General features: G+C 54.2%; 1 protein-coding gene across 1 annotated transcript; it reads right to left on the reverse strand.

Annotated features, from left to right (window-relative positions):
* Positions 1–699: 699 nt before the first annotated feature.
* On the reverse strand, positions 700–7,363 carry ARR3 (arrestin 3). Its single transcript, XM_054388499.1, has 17 exons — positions 7,347–7,363; positions 6,688–6,718; positions 6,261–6,321; positions 5,844–5,888; positions 5,248–5,447; positions 5,081–5,140; positions 4,809–4,876; positions 4,391–4,526; positions 4,204–4,288; positions 4,006–4,078; positions 3,393–3,530; positions 2,808–2,891; positions 2,490–2,513; positions 2,359–2,411; positions 2,117–2,126; positions 1,173–1,175; positions 700–793 (listed from the first exon to the last, which is right to left on the reverse strand). The coding sequence occupies exons 1-17, from the start codon at positions 7,361–7,363 to the stop codon at positions 700–702; spliced, it is 1,182 nt and encodes a 393-aa protein (XP_054244474.1).
* Positions 7,364–12,170: the final 4,807 nt, after the last annotated feature.

Genomic DNA, 12,170 nt, shown 5'->3' on the forward strand with positions numbered 1-12,170 from the left:
GAAGGAGAAACCACCGAGCGCACACCGGCACCACCAGCGCCCCGCCCGCCGCGCTGCGCGTCACTTCTGCTGCCGTCACTCAGGCGTCACCTCCGCCCCACCGAGGGGCGGTGCGGCTGCCGTGGCAACGGGTGGGACCGGACGGGGCGTCGCACGGGCAGGCCCGGCTGGAAGCAGGCGTCTCTTGGCTCTTTCGCCGAGCCCTGCGGTGGGCTGAGGCCTCGGCTGCCCGGTTGTGGCTCTCCCGCAGCACGGAGTGGGCTTCCCGCCCCCCCCCAGCGTCACGACACGGAGCCTGTCACCGGGCCACTGGGGGCGGGTTTATTTATAACGGTGTCACAGAGTATTGCATAACGCAGGCAAACGACACAACAACGATGCTGACGGCATTCGGCCAGGCTCCGGCGCACCCTCCCCGTCCCCTGGCTGGCACCCGTGGACTCAGGGAGGCTGGGAGCACCGTCCTGTGCCGGCTTTCCTGGGTGGTGGGACAGGTGGCTTCTGCCACCGCAAACGGGGCTTGGAGTCGGTGTGAGGAGCCCGGGGGAGTAGGGGAAGTACCTAAGGGAATATATCGCACCGGGTGGAGGGGGCTGAGGTGTCTGCACCGCGGACGGGACAGCGGGCAACACGCTATGGGTATCTATGTCCCAACTCGGGGACCGGCGGCTGGCCGTGCAGGCAGGCAGCAGGTTAGCTTTACTCTTTCTCAGCTTCCTCCTTCTCATCTTCGTCGTCTTTCTCCCCCTTGAGTTTTTGGCGAGCAAATTCCTCGATGACGATGTCTTCCTCACTGGAAGGGAGAGCAGAGGGTGGCGTTGCGTCAGGGGAAGGCAGCTATGGGGAGACTGCACTGTGGCCTGCCTGTTGTGCACCGCAGTAAGAAGGGCCAAAAGCATGCTGACACCCAAATTTTGCTCCCACTGGGGTATAACGTGGTCCCTCACCCTGTCCGTGTCACCCCACACACCACAGGAAACGGTCAAGTTGCTACAAACCACAGCCTTGACCCCAGCACATGAACGCAGGACACATCGCTGGCTCAGCTGCGAGCGTACATGACGGTGCTCTCATGCAACTGCTTCAGCAGTTTTTAAGACAATATTTTTGCATTGTCAAGGGAAAAGAAAGGAAGGAAAAGAAATTAAAGTGGAGACAAAGAGATTAGTTACCTTCTTGTCAAAGCAAGTGGTGGATGACATCAAGGGAGAGCCACAAAATGAGAAGTGGGATAAAAAAATGGAAAAAAAGAGTCAGCAAAACCCACATCAAAAGCTTGTGAATGTGAAACAACTTGGCAAAAATCTACAGGGAGCAATGGTGGGGACAGGCCAAGAGAATTCCTCCTCTGGAAATTGAAATCCCCTAGCTGAGCTGAGAAGCCAATAGACTTTGGTGTGAAGACCCTGCCCTCACAGCCAGAGTTTCCACACTCCAAAATCCCAATGCTCGTGTCCTATGTCAGGGTGTAACCAGACACAAAAAAACAGCCTTTTGGGGCTTTGCAAGCCAGGGCCAGCTGCAGGGCTGCCAGGAATGGCTTTGGCATGCTGCAGCTTTCTGGAGGGAAGCAACCCCATCTGGAATAAGCTCATGTGGTGGGAGGAGAAAAGGACTCTGCCATTGAGGAGCATGTTGGGGCACAGGGCTGTGACCAGCACTGCTTCCAGCAGCTACGAGATGTCAACATGGGATAGAGACCATAGGGTCAAGCGTTTGTGATTAGGAGACAGAGCATTGCTGGCTGCTGCTAAGAGACAAGGCAAGGTCGATGCTGGCAGCAGGAGAGGCTGCTGTGTTTGAAGCAAGGAGAGTTGTAAAACAAGCCCTGGAAATGTGCAGAACACATCCTGAGCCCAGCATTTGAATTCTTTCAGCCTGTGACACTACTCCTGCTGACTTTGGAGTGGGTTATGCTTTCTGCTGTGACACGGGCTCAGTACTGAGGCCTGGATGTTCTGCTCCAAGGATGGAATTTCAAACTGGAATGGAGCATCACATCTATCTGTGATGGATTTGTGACATCTATATGCAATGGATCTATGACATCCATTATGTGATGGATCTGTATGTTGGAGGAAACACTGGCTTGAGGTGTAAGGAATCATCTCCTTACCTTGGCTTATCTGTAGTCCATTGATAAGCAAAGCACAGGGAGGCAACAATGGAGAGAGATACACACGCAGGTTAGCAGAGAACAGACATTTCAACCAACCTCCCTTAATGCTCAGGTGTTTTTCAGGAAAGAGAGATGTTGGCATGGATGGTAGCCAGGGAGGCAGCTGAATCATTATTGCTTTTACCAGTTTCCCTCTAACCTGGGACTGGCATTTTGGCAGCATCCCAGGCATTACTTACCGTCCGCAGGCTTCGGGTGCATCAGGATGACAGGCATCTCAACCCCAACATCGCTGGAAGGGAAAGAACTTCTCTCAGTAAACCTGCCCAGCACCACAGCATGCCCAGCCCTGCAGGCAGCTCCCCCTTACCTGGAAGTGAGATCCCCCAGGATGCTGCAGCAGCAGGAGAGAAGGGGCAGAAATCAGTGAAGACAGAGGAATGGAGGTGTTAGACTTTGCTTTATAGTAAGGTTTCTACCTTACTATGGTAGTAAGGTAGGTTTATGGTAGGGTTGAAGGGCAGCAGTGATGGAGATGGAGTCAGAGCCCAGCCCAGTACGCCCAGATGAGCTGGGCAGGGATGTAGGCATCCATGGAGTGACTCCCTTTATCATCTGCCCATTGATGCAAGATCCCACAGCGTGGCCCAAGGGGATGACCCCTACCCCCATGCCCATAGAGCCTCACCCTCCTCGGGACACCACCAGGTTGACCTTCACTTTGTAGGACACCAAGATGCCCAGCACTTCCTTGTCCATGCCAGGTCTCAGGCTAGGAGAAAGACAGAACGAAGCAGTGAGGTCAGCAGTGGTCCATGGACAACCACACACTCCCTCTGCTCCCTCCACTGCAGCTCCCAGGGCTGTTTCTGTGCCCCATTTCATCTGGGGTGCACTGGGATTTAATGGGAGAAGACAATACAACATGGCAATAAAGGAAAGGCGAGGGCAGAAGCCACAGAGCAGTTTCTGGAGGCACCTAAGCTGGGATATACTCCCAAGATGATACTTGATGCATCTCTTCAGGGGGGTATTAGAGACTTTGGGTGGTGTTTGGGACTGGGACACTACATCTGTCTTACAAGATGTAGGTTTGGCTTTGTGGCCAAGTCACAAAATCCCTAAGTTTTCCATCTGGGATCAGGTGTGGGAGGTTTTGGGGGAGCCTTGGTGGGAGCTCAGAGCGTCCTGAGCAGCAGGAAGCTGTTGAAGAGTGGGGAAGGTGTGGGGCTGTCTGTGGCAGGGAGTCAGGGGAACCTCACTTAGCTCTTACATGGTGGTGGAGGCCAGGTTGGTGTCCTCATGCTTGAGCTTGCCATCAAGAGCCAGGCCTCGCTTCTCACGGTTGGCTGCGAGCATGGGGGTGACTGAGTAGGTTTTGGTGAAGGTGGAGTTGGCTGCCACAGTCTCACTGGAAGGGGTTGGACAGAAGAGTTCAGAGCAGCATCAGCCTACGCTTATTTAGACAAAGCCAGACACACTGCCCTGCCCTCCCCATGCAGCTGTCTGGACCTGTTTCCTCCTCTCCTTCCCTTGTACAACCGCTTCTTTTTTTGTGCCCCCTGCCTTAGCTGCAGCTGGCCTGGTTCTTAGGGGTGCAGAGGCTGTGGCTGGCCTCAGAGATGCAAAGCAAGGAGAAGAAGCAGACAGAGGGCAGCTGCTCACCTGCCCCCAGGGACCTTCACAGCCAGCACCGGCTTGTGCTGGGGGCATGATGTCCACAGCCTTCCCTCGCCTCTGCTTCCTCTGTATTTGCTCTTCTAAACCTGATACGTCTGTTGCCTGGTCTAAAACCATCTTGTCTCCATACTCTCCCCTCCTCCTCCTCCTTTCTCTTCCTCCCTCTGACCTCAATGCTATGCCAGCCTCAATCCCTTTCTGCTTACTTTATCTCCTCGGTGCACACAGTCTTTGTGTATTTATCCAGCGAGTAGAGGACGACGTCTGTGATCTGATCAACTGAGGAGAGACAATTGGGAGAGGTGTTGGTGACCCATCAGAGGCATGGGCACACAGTGTCCACCCCCCTCTGGGGAGTCCAGGATGCGATGGGTGCTGGACGTGCCCCTCCTGCCCCCTCTCACCTGTAATCTTAATTTTTTTCACAATCTTGTTGGTGGTGTTGTTGATGTTGACAGTCACGTTGATGGGGTCTCCGTGGTAGTAGATCTGCAGCAGGCAGAGGCTCAGTTACATGAGCAGGCATCCTGCTCCCCGTCCCTGGGGACACACGTGGTGGCATGAGCCAGGGGATGGTCCCCCCCTACTGACCTCCTTATCCAGGGAGGCTTCGAGGTGCAGGGGCTTGTCGGACATCATGAACTGCCGGGTGGTCTCCGACTTGGGGGCTGGCCCCGTGTTCGGGGGTGCAAACTGGATCTTGCGGATGATAAGGCGCACCGAGTTCCTGCAGGGTGAGAGCTGGTCACCCCTGGTCACCCCTGGTCCCCACCACAGATCGGTGAGGCGTTCAAGAGGGATGCCTTGGCTGTCTTTGGGGATGTCCCAGTGTCGCTAGCCAAACGGTGCAAGCTGCAGCCTGCTTGTAGGATGTGGTGGCCTCTGACGTGGACCACTGCCCCTCCTTCAGGCAAAGTACCTGACAGGTCCTCAGCCTGAACCCCAAGCTGGCCACTCCAAAACCATCTGTTTAGGGCCACAGGGAAGGAAAGGAATCTCCTTCAAGTACCTCTTGTGAATTTTCTCCTCCAGATTTTCAGCACAAAATCCTTTGACCTCGAAGTCCACACCACAGGCCTGTGGAGCACATGCACAGTCACTAAGCAGGAGGGACTCAGGCTGCCTTAGGTTATTTTCCCTCCTTCGACTGCATCTCTGGAGATCCTGGTCCAGCTCCCTTCCTCCCCAGCCCTCACCCTGCAGGCCAGCTCCCCATTTAAGAGTAACAGCTCTCATTTTTTGGCACTCCACAACTGAGTGAGGCTGGGGACAGTGGCTCACCTTTCCCACATCATCAGGACCTGGCTGGAGGGTGACCGAGCAGGGCAGGTTGGTGGCAATCTGGGCAGAACAGGGAAAAAGAGAAAAAAAGAGTAAATTAAGAGCATGCCCAAATATGGACCCTGGTACACACCATGGAGATGAAGGAAGGTCTGAGCAGTCCCTACCTCAAAGGTAAAGGGGTAGGCATTCTCCCCAAGCTTCTTCAACAGTTTGTCCTGCAAAGGAGTGAGGGTTTTGGGTGCCTGGTCGGGCACTGGTGGGAAGATCTGGGTGGTCACAACATAGAGGTCCTTCCTGAAGGTCAGCCCAATAACGTCGAGGTCATCTCGGCCGTAGCGGAAGGCGCAAGTCAGCGTCACGTACACTGAGGCCGGGGGAATGGGCAGGAGAGGGATTAGGGCAAAGGGGAGGCACAGGGGAAAGGGGTTGAATAAAGAGGGAGGAAGGAAAGAAAAACTGCATTAATAACTGCTAAGGAGAAATATGACCCTATTCTCAGGACCCAGACCTCAAACACCAAGCATAAAGTTCATTGCATCTCTCTGCATGGCTTGGGTGGCTTCAGACCTGTTCCCTAGGCAGAAGAGGTGAGAAGGAAGAAGCAGCTTTCCTCATTGGGTCAGCCTCCATCACCCTAATGTACAATGAGATGTAGACCATCTGTTACAGCTTTAAACTGCCTACAGTCCCAGGTTCTGGTGAGCTTTCCAGTGGTTTCCATCCCTTCCCCTTTATAATGTGGAGGTTTCTGTCTCAATACCTTTCCTGTCCTTTAGGTACTCTGGGTCGATCAGACAGACACCATCTGCAAAGAAACAGAGAAGGGCTGGTGAGCTCAGCTGCTCAGGAAGATCCTTGCAAAACCCATGCTTTTAAAATCCAAATAATCTCCTCCTCAGCTGGCAGGGTGACCAAGGAGAGCTGCTGATCAGGGGAGCAGTGACGCCTCCTCCAGCATTTCCACCAGCAGCACGGTCAGGTTGTTTTGCAAAGGGACATTGTCCCTTTCACCAGCATTTTCCTGTAAGGGTATTTGCATGTAAACAGGATGTTTGCTCCTGTGGAGCTGCTCTTGCTCCTCCTGCCCTGGCAGGAAGCAGAGATGAGCAGCCACCAGTCCCTCAAGGCCACTCACTGCCCATGCTTCCCCTACCGTGGCTGGCATGACCCCACTCACCTACAGAGTCCACCTTCTCTACATGATCCACAAAATCTCTCTTCCCCAGGTAGATGGACAGCTGGAGACAGCACACAGTGGAAGGAAAGGAGAAGTGGATTTAGTGTTCGCCATTGAATTAGCCAAAATTTTCAAGCCCTGGGTTGTGTCAGAGCATTTTTTGACCCTGCTGTGAGTGTGTCAGACCAGACATCACATTTAAGGGCTTGTATAGAGTTAACTTTTATTTTCTCTGTTGAAAACAAGCCCTGTGGTGGCATCATGGCAGGTATAGCAGCAGTCATTCATATCTTAAAGGGAAGAGACACCCAGCCTGCATGCCATCCTGTGGCTAGAGCCACCCTGGAAGGGACCCAGGCCTGCTTCTTGGACTGACCCACACCCAGGGACGGGGTGCACAGTCCTGTCTCTACATGCATGGACTTACCTTGCTGTTGGGGCTGGTCTTCTTGAACACCCTGTGAAGGAAACACAGGCCAACATGTTTGGAACGCCCTGGATAAAGCTGGATGAGGAGGCTGGATGGGAGGGCTTCCCTGCAAGCATGGTGCACCTCCAAGAGCTATGCTAGAGTGTGCACAGGATGTCCTGGCCTTGTGGAATCCTGTGTCCAGCCAATTCAGAGCCAAACCCACCCTGTCTGGCTGCCCAGTGAAGTGGTAGAGTTTCCATCCCTGGGGGGGCCTAGAAGCCCTGCGGATGTGGTGCTGAAGCTGGTTTAGTGGTGACCTGGCAGTGCCGGGCTAAGGGTCAGACTCAGAAGATGTTAGAGGTCTTTTCCAACCAAAACTATTCCATGATTCTTTGATTCTATGTCATGCTCCTGAGCTTAGTGAGCAGGAGGTGCCCTAGCTAGCTGTGTCTTCAGGGCAAGTGAGAAAGAAGCAATGCACAGAAGAAAAGCAAAGGTGCTTTGCTGGCCCCATGATCACTCGCTCCAGTGAGCTCCAGCAAGCTGAGGCACCTGCACACAGGGGCAGCAGGTGGGGTGAGCTGGGGGGGTCCTCACTTCTTCCCTCTGCTCCTGCCCTGCAATGCCCTGCTCCATCCCAATTACATTTTAAAAGAATAAAAATAAAAACTTACTTCGATCCATCTGCCATTTTAAATCAGCAGCCACACAGCTGGGGTTCTGTGGGGAGAGATGGAGGGGAAACCAGGGCTGAAGTGGTGGGGAAGGACAAACTCATCCACCTCCCAAGGAACTGCAGAGCCCTCAGGCTAGGGCAGTGCTGGGCCTTTTGCCTTGCAGAGCTGGGATGGTTCTGCTGGTGCTGCCCAGCTTCAGGGTGGCACACAAGGCATGTGGCAGTGGCTGGAGACCCAGCAGGGCAATTAAGGCGAGCAAGCTCCTTGCCCTTAGTCAAAAAGGTGGTGGAAGAGGAAAAGGGAGAGCAATGCCCTGGGCAGGCGGGCTTCAGAAAATAGGAAGCAGAGGGTTGACTCCCAAGGGAGTGAGTTCAAGGCTGGGAGAGGCATGAAAATGAACAAAAGGGCTGATGGAGTTTTCATGCTATGATTTCTTCTTGTCTGCAGGAAATTGGCTGTCGTGGCTCAATGGCAGGAATGGGCTTGCTTTGTCCCATCACTCACAGGGGAGTGAGGAAACCACAGGCAGAAGGGTCAAGGACAGCTTAACAGCCCTGTGGACAAGGGGGTCTCGGGGTGCACAGCCCTGACCCATGGCTCCTTTATCCCCATCCCTGTCTGGCAGTGCCTGGAGCCTGGCAGTGGCTGCCCAACCCTGCCTGATTATGCTGCCTGTGTTTTGCTTGTTCAAGCCTGGCACCCAGAATTAAACAGTAAATATGGCATGGATCACCTGCTGATTCGCTGGGAGATTAGATGGGATGAGCTCAGCTTCTTAAAGTTAGGCAGCTCTGACATTAGCAGAGCTTAAGACCAGGCAGGATTTTAAGCCCCAGGGGTGCATGGGCAGAGTTGCCTCTTTATGCAACCACAGGGATGCTGGGGAGAAAGAAGAAATTGATATGGAGGGAGGAGATGATCCTCTTCCCCACAGGGAAAAAGAGGATTAGTCCCAAAGACAGGATCTTTGATGTCTTCAGGTGCTGTGGGATGTGAAGCTTGGGTATCCTTGCCTGTAGCAGCAAGAGAAGGTTCAAAGGGAGTGGGAGCAGAGTGGTGCCGTGGGCTCAGCCCTCTCCAGAGCCTGGGAATTGGGGATGAGGTGATGAAAGATGGAGAAGAGCTGAACCTTCTCCTCTGTGTCTCCCAAAATCCAGAGTGGGGATTTGGACCCCTCCTGGCTTGGCTAAGCTCTCTCACACCTGTCCCCTCCACCCATGCCTCCTGGCTTGGCCAAACTGAAATCTTTTTGGCTACATCTTTCCCCTTTCAGACCCAAACCACCCTCCCTTCCAGCCACAATCTGGAACCAGCATCCCTGTCCCCGAGTGTTTTACAAACCAGCCAAATCCATGCCCCAAAGCACTGGCAGGGCCCAGGCAGCAAAGCAGGCAGCACTCACCTGGCTGGAGTATGGACTAAGAGACAGACACTCTCCTCTTCCTCTCCCAGCACGTCCCACTGCCACCCAGTCACTATGGACTGCTCCCAGTCCAGCTGCTTCTTATACCCTGCTGATGGTCCCTCCCCTGGCATCTGACCTCATGGCTTGGCTTTGGCTGGAGATGCGTAGAGCGTGTGTGTGTGTGTGTGCACCATGGGAGAGGTACTTTGGGGAAGAATCCTATTAGTTTATTAATTGAGGAGATGCTTCATGAGTAAGAGTGAGCTATAAATACCTGCTGCTGCCAGAGCCCTGAGAAAGCAGCTTACAGAGATTGGCAAAGAGGGCTTAGGAGCAAGGTGATGGTAATTGAGGTGGAAGCTCTGCTCCCGCTTGGGCAGGGGCACAGAGTCCCATGGGAGCTCTCTACAACTGCTTCCATGGCAAGTGGAGCTAGGCCAGCCCCATGAGGGTGGATGGAGATGGCAGAAGGGACCTGGTGGGTTTTATGCCTCCTTTACACACTTTGCTAGGTGGCTAACAGAGGGACAGGAAGACCAGGCAGCTTCTTGCGAGGCCAATGTGCCCAGAGGTGACCTGCTGTGGGCCAGGGCACACAGGATTCCCTTGCCATGAGGACACTGATGTACAACACGATGGGGTGAAAGCACATTCAGGGATCAGGGCAGCAGCAGTAGATCCTATGCCAGGCTTTGCTCTCTCCAAAGCAGCAGGAAATCATGGAATGATTTGGATTGGAAGTGGCCTTTAAAGGTCATCTTGTCCAATTCCCCTGCAATGAGCAGGGATATCAACTAGATCAAGCTGCTCAGAGCTCCATACAACCTGACCTGGAATGCTTCCAGGAATGGAGCATCTACCATGGAAGTGCTGGTGATGGGACGTGGAGCTGCTACCACCCCTCAGCACTGCTCAGCAATCTGCTCAGCCCCACAACATTTCATAACGCCACAGGCTGGCCTTGCCTGACCTGATTAGCACATCATTAATTCAAGGTTTGCTGCTGCAAATAGAAAACCATTGAAAGCAGAGAAGATTTGCCTCAGGGCTGACTAGGAGAGAACTCCCCACTACCATCCTTCCTCAGCCACAGCTGGGGCACAGGACCCCCTGCCCTTAGGGCTAGCTGCAGGATGCCCATGTGGATGCTGCACCTGGGCTAGCCCTGGGGACAAGTCACAGCCCCAAAGGCAACCTGAACAGCCTGCAAACTGCTCCAGAACAGCCCCAATCATTTTCCTCACCTCCAGCATTCTTCAAGCCCTTGCTTGCTCAGCCAGACCCTTTGCCTTAGGCATGCTCTTGGTTCTAGCTCAGTCTCCAGAACTGAGCACCAAGGTCAGGATGTCCCTGCTCACTGTTTTACCTCCACCCCAGAGCTCACAGCATCCTGTATCAGCTCAACAACCTTTATCACCTGGCTACCAACCCCTCCCAAATGCATCCCACCTGTTCTCCTGGCCCCATGGAAGCCACTGGAAGCCACCATGGCACACCAGCCTCACTGCCCAGTACTCTGGTTGGCAGCATGTGTTGTCCAAGGCCAGGACTTGTGATCTCTTTAGTTGCACACAGGAGAGCTTCTTAGTTTGCAGATTAGAGGGTGCTATTTCTGCCAAGGTCAGGGGCACACGTGAACCACCTTTCCACCAGTGGATGGAAGGGGATGAGGAGGAGGAGGAGGAGGAAGCGTCTCCACCTAGACACCCACTGGCCAGGCAGAAGGGACAGCAGAGTGGCCACTGCCATGCCTCAAGCACCTTATCCTAAGCTCTGTGTTTGCAGCTCATTAGGCTCCTAATGAAGCCGCTGAGACTGGTGGCTGTAGGGTCTGCAGAGTGTAGTGAGGATGGAGAGCAGGTTTCATTCAGCTGCAGCTCAATTTAATCCTGACTGGGTGGAGTCAGACAGGGAGATCTTGCCCAAGTCAAGGGATAGACACTTCCCCTCCCCAAGACAGGGGTGAGACGTGCAAACCACATCCCTTCCCGTGCTTGAGCTGTGCTCCAAACCAAATGGCAGGGAAGGAAGCTGGGGGATGCGGCACCGTGGTAAAAATAATAGGGAAATGAGAGAGGGCTTCTTCCTTTTTCCTGTTTAATACATGGCCAGAGGCTCCTCTCATCTGCCTCATCCCACCCATCCCTTCAGGTCCATGTGGTGCATGAAACACAGCTTCAACATCTTCTTCCAGCACACTGCTGGACATGGGGCTCATGGAATACTTGGGGACCTGGCTTCACCTCCCAACAGACAGCGTCCTGCTTCCCCAGGGAACAGCTGTGTGGCTTCCCATGTCCTCCAACTTTGATGCCCTTATCTGCAAAGTCTGACCTCTGAAGAGAGCCCAGGTGAAGCCAGAGCCACAGGGCAAGCTGGCACCAGTGACCCCACATCACCTTCCAAAATACAACTGTCCCCAGGTGCTGGCAGAGCTCCCTGGGGTGCATCTGGCAATGTCCTGTGGCACCACCTTACATAAACACCTGCAGTGAGCACCACTGATTTCCCAAAGCCCCCAGAGCTCCAGGCCTTCCTCCCCTGATCTGGATTAAGTGGTGTGGAGGGCATTAATCTTTAGCCAGGCGCCTCCGCGGCTGCGGGGAATTACTGCTGTGCTGTTAAGTAACGGGGGCAAGCAGAGCCAGCGGGAGTGGGGCTCTGGCAGGATGGGGGTCTCCAAGCAGAATGGGGATTTCTGGTCACTGTCCCTGCATAAACTTACCATCACTGGCTGTACCCCATGGTGGGCCCTGGAGAGAGATGCAACCACTGCCATGTGGCCCAGAACCACCAGCCCCAAATCAAGCAAGCTGCCTGACCTCTTGGTGGCCCTGGCCACAGGTTCCTCTCAAGGCCAGGAACCCAGGAGGAAGTCTCTTCAGGGGCTTTTGGCATGTCTACCCTGACTGGCTTGGCCAGGTGGTGAGGGGGGATGATCCCTTTCTGCTGGGTTCATGACTGCAGTGGTCGGCTTGTGATGCCAAGGGCGTCAGACAGCCAGGAGTATGGCTTGGCACAGCATTCCATTCTGATCCTCATCCTTATCCTCTGGTCTTGCTGTCCTGTCTCCCCCCCAGAGCAGCCCTGGTGCTCCTGGGCACCCTGGCAGCAGACAGTGGCTGCTGCTCATCTGTAATTAACAGATGCTAATCAGTGCAGCACAGTTCCACACAGCTGCACACACCTGTCCTTGTCACGCTTTGCCATGAGGAGCAAAACCTCTGGGTCCGTACTCAGGGTCTTCAGGGACCCCTGGTGCTGTTCGCAGCCCTGTTCTGCCAGGAAAGCCTCCCTTCTTCCATACCCCTTCCTGTGAGCCCCTGAACCCCACTGCCCTTCTAGGCAAGGCACATACAGGGTAACATTGAAGTCACTGTGGGCACCTGGTTCTCCCAATGCCTGCAGCATCTCTA

This window comes from Indicator indicator, chromosome 17 (assembly GCF_027791375.1).
Source record: "Indicator indicator isolate 239-I01 chromosome 17, UM_Iind_1.1, whole genome shotgun sequence".
NCBI lineage: Eukaryota > Metazoa > Chordata > Aves > Piciformes > Indicatoridae > Indicator > Indicator indicator.

Excerpts from the sequence above, each read along its gene's own strand:
- ARR3 (XM_054388499.1), bottom strand. Across the intron at positions 4,289-4,390 it reads AAGCCTCCCTGGATAAGGAG|ATCTACTACCACGGAGACCC; the intron begins GTCAGTAGGGGG and ends TGCCTGCTGCAG. Across the intron at positions 2,892-3,392 it reads AACCTGGCCTCCACCACCAT|CCTGAGACCTGGCATGGACA; the intron begins GTAAGAGCTAAG and ends TCTTTCTCCTAG.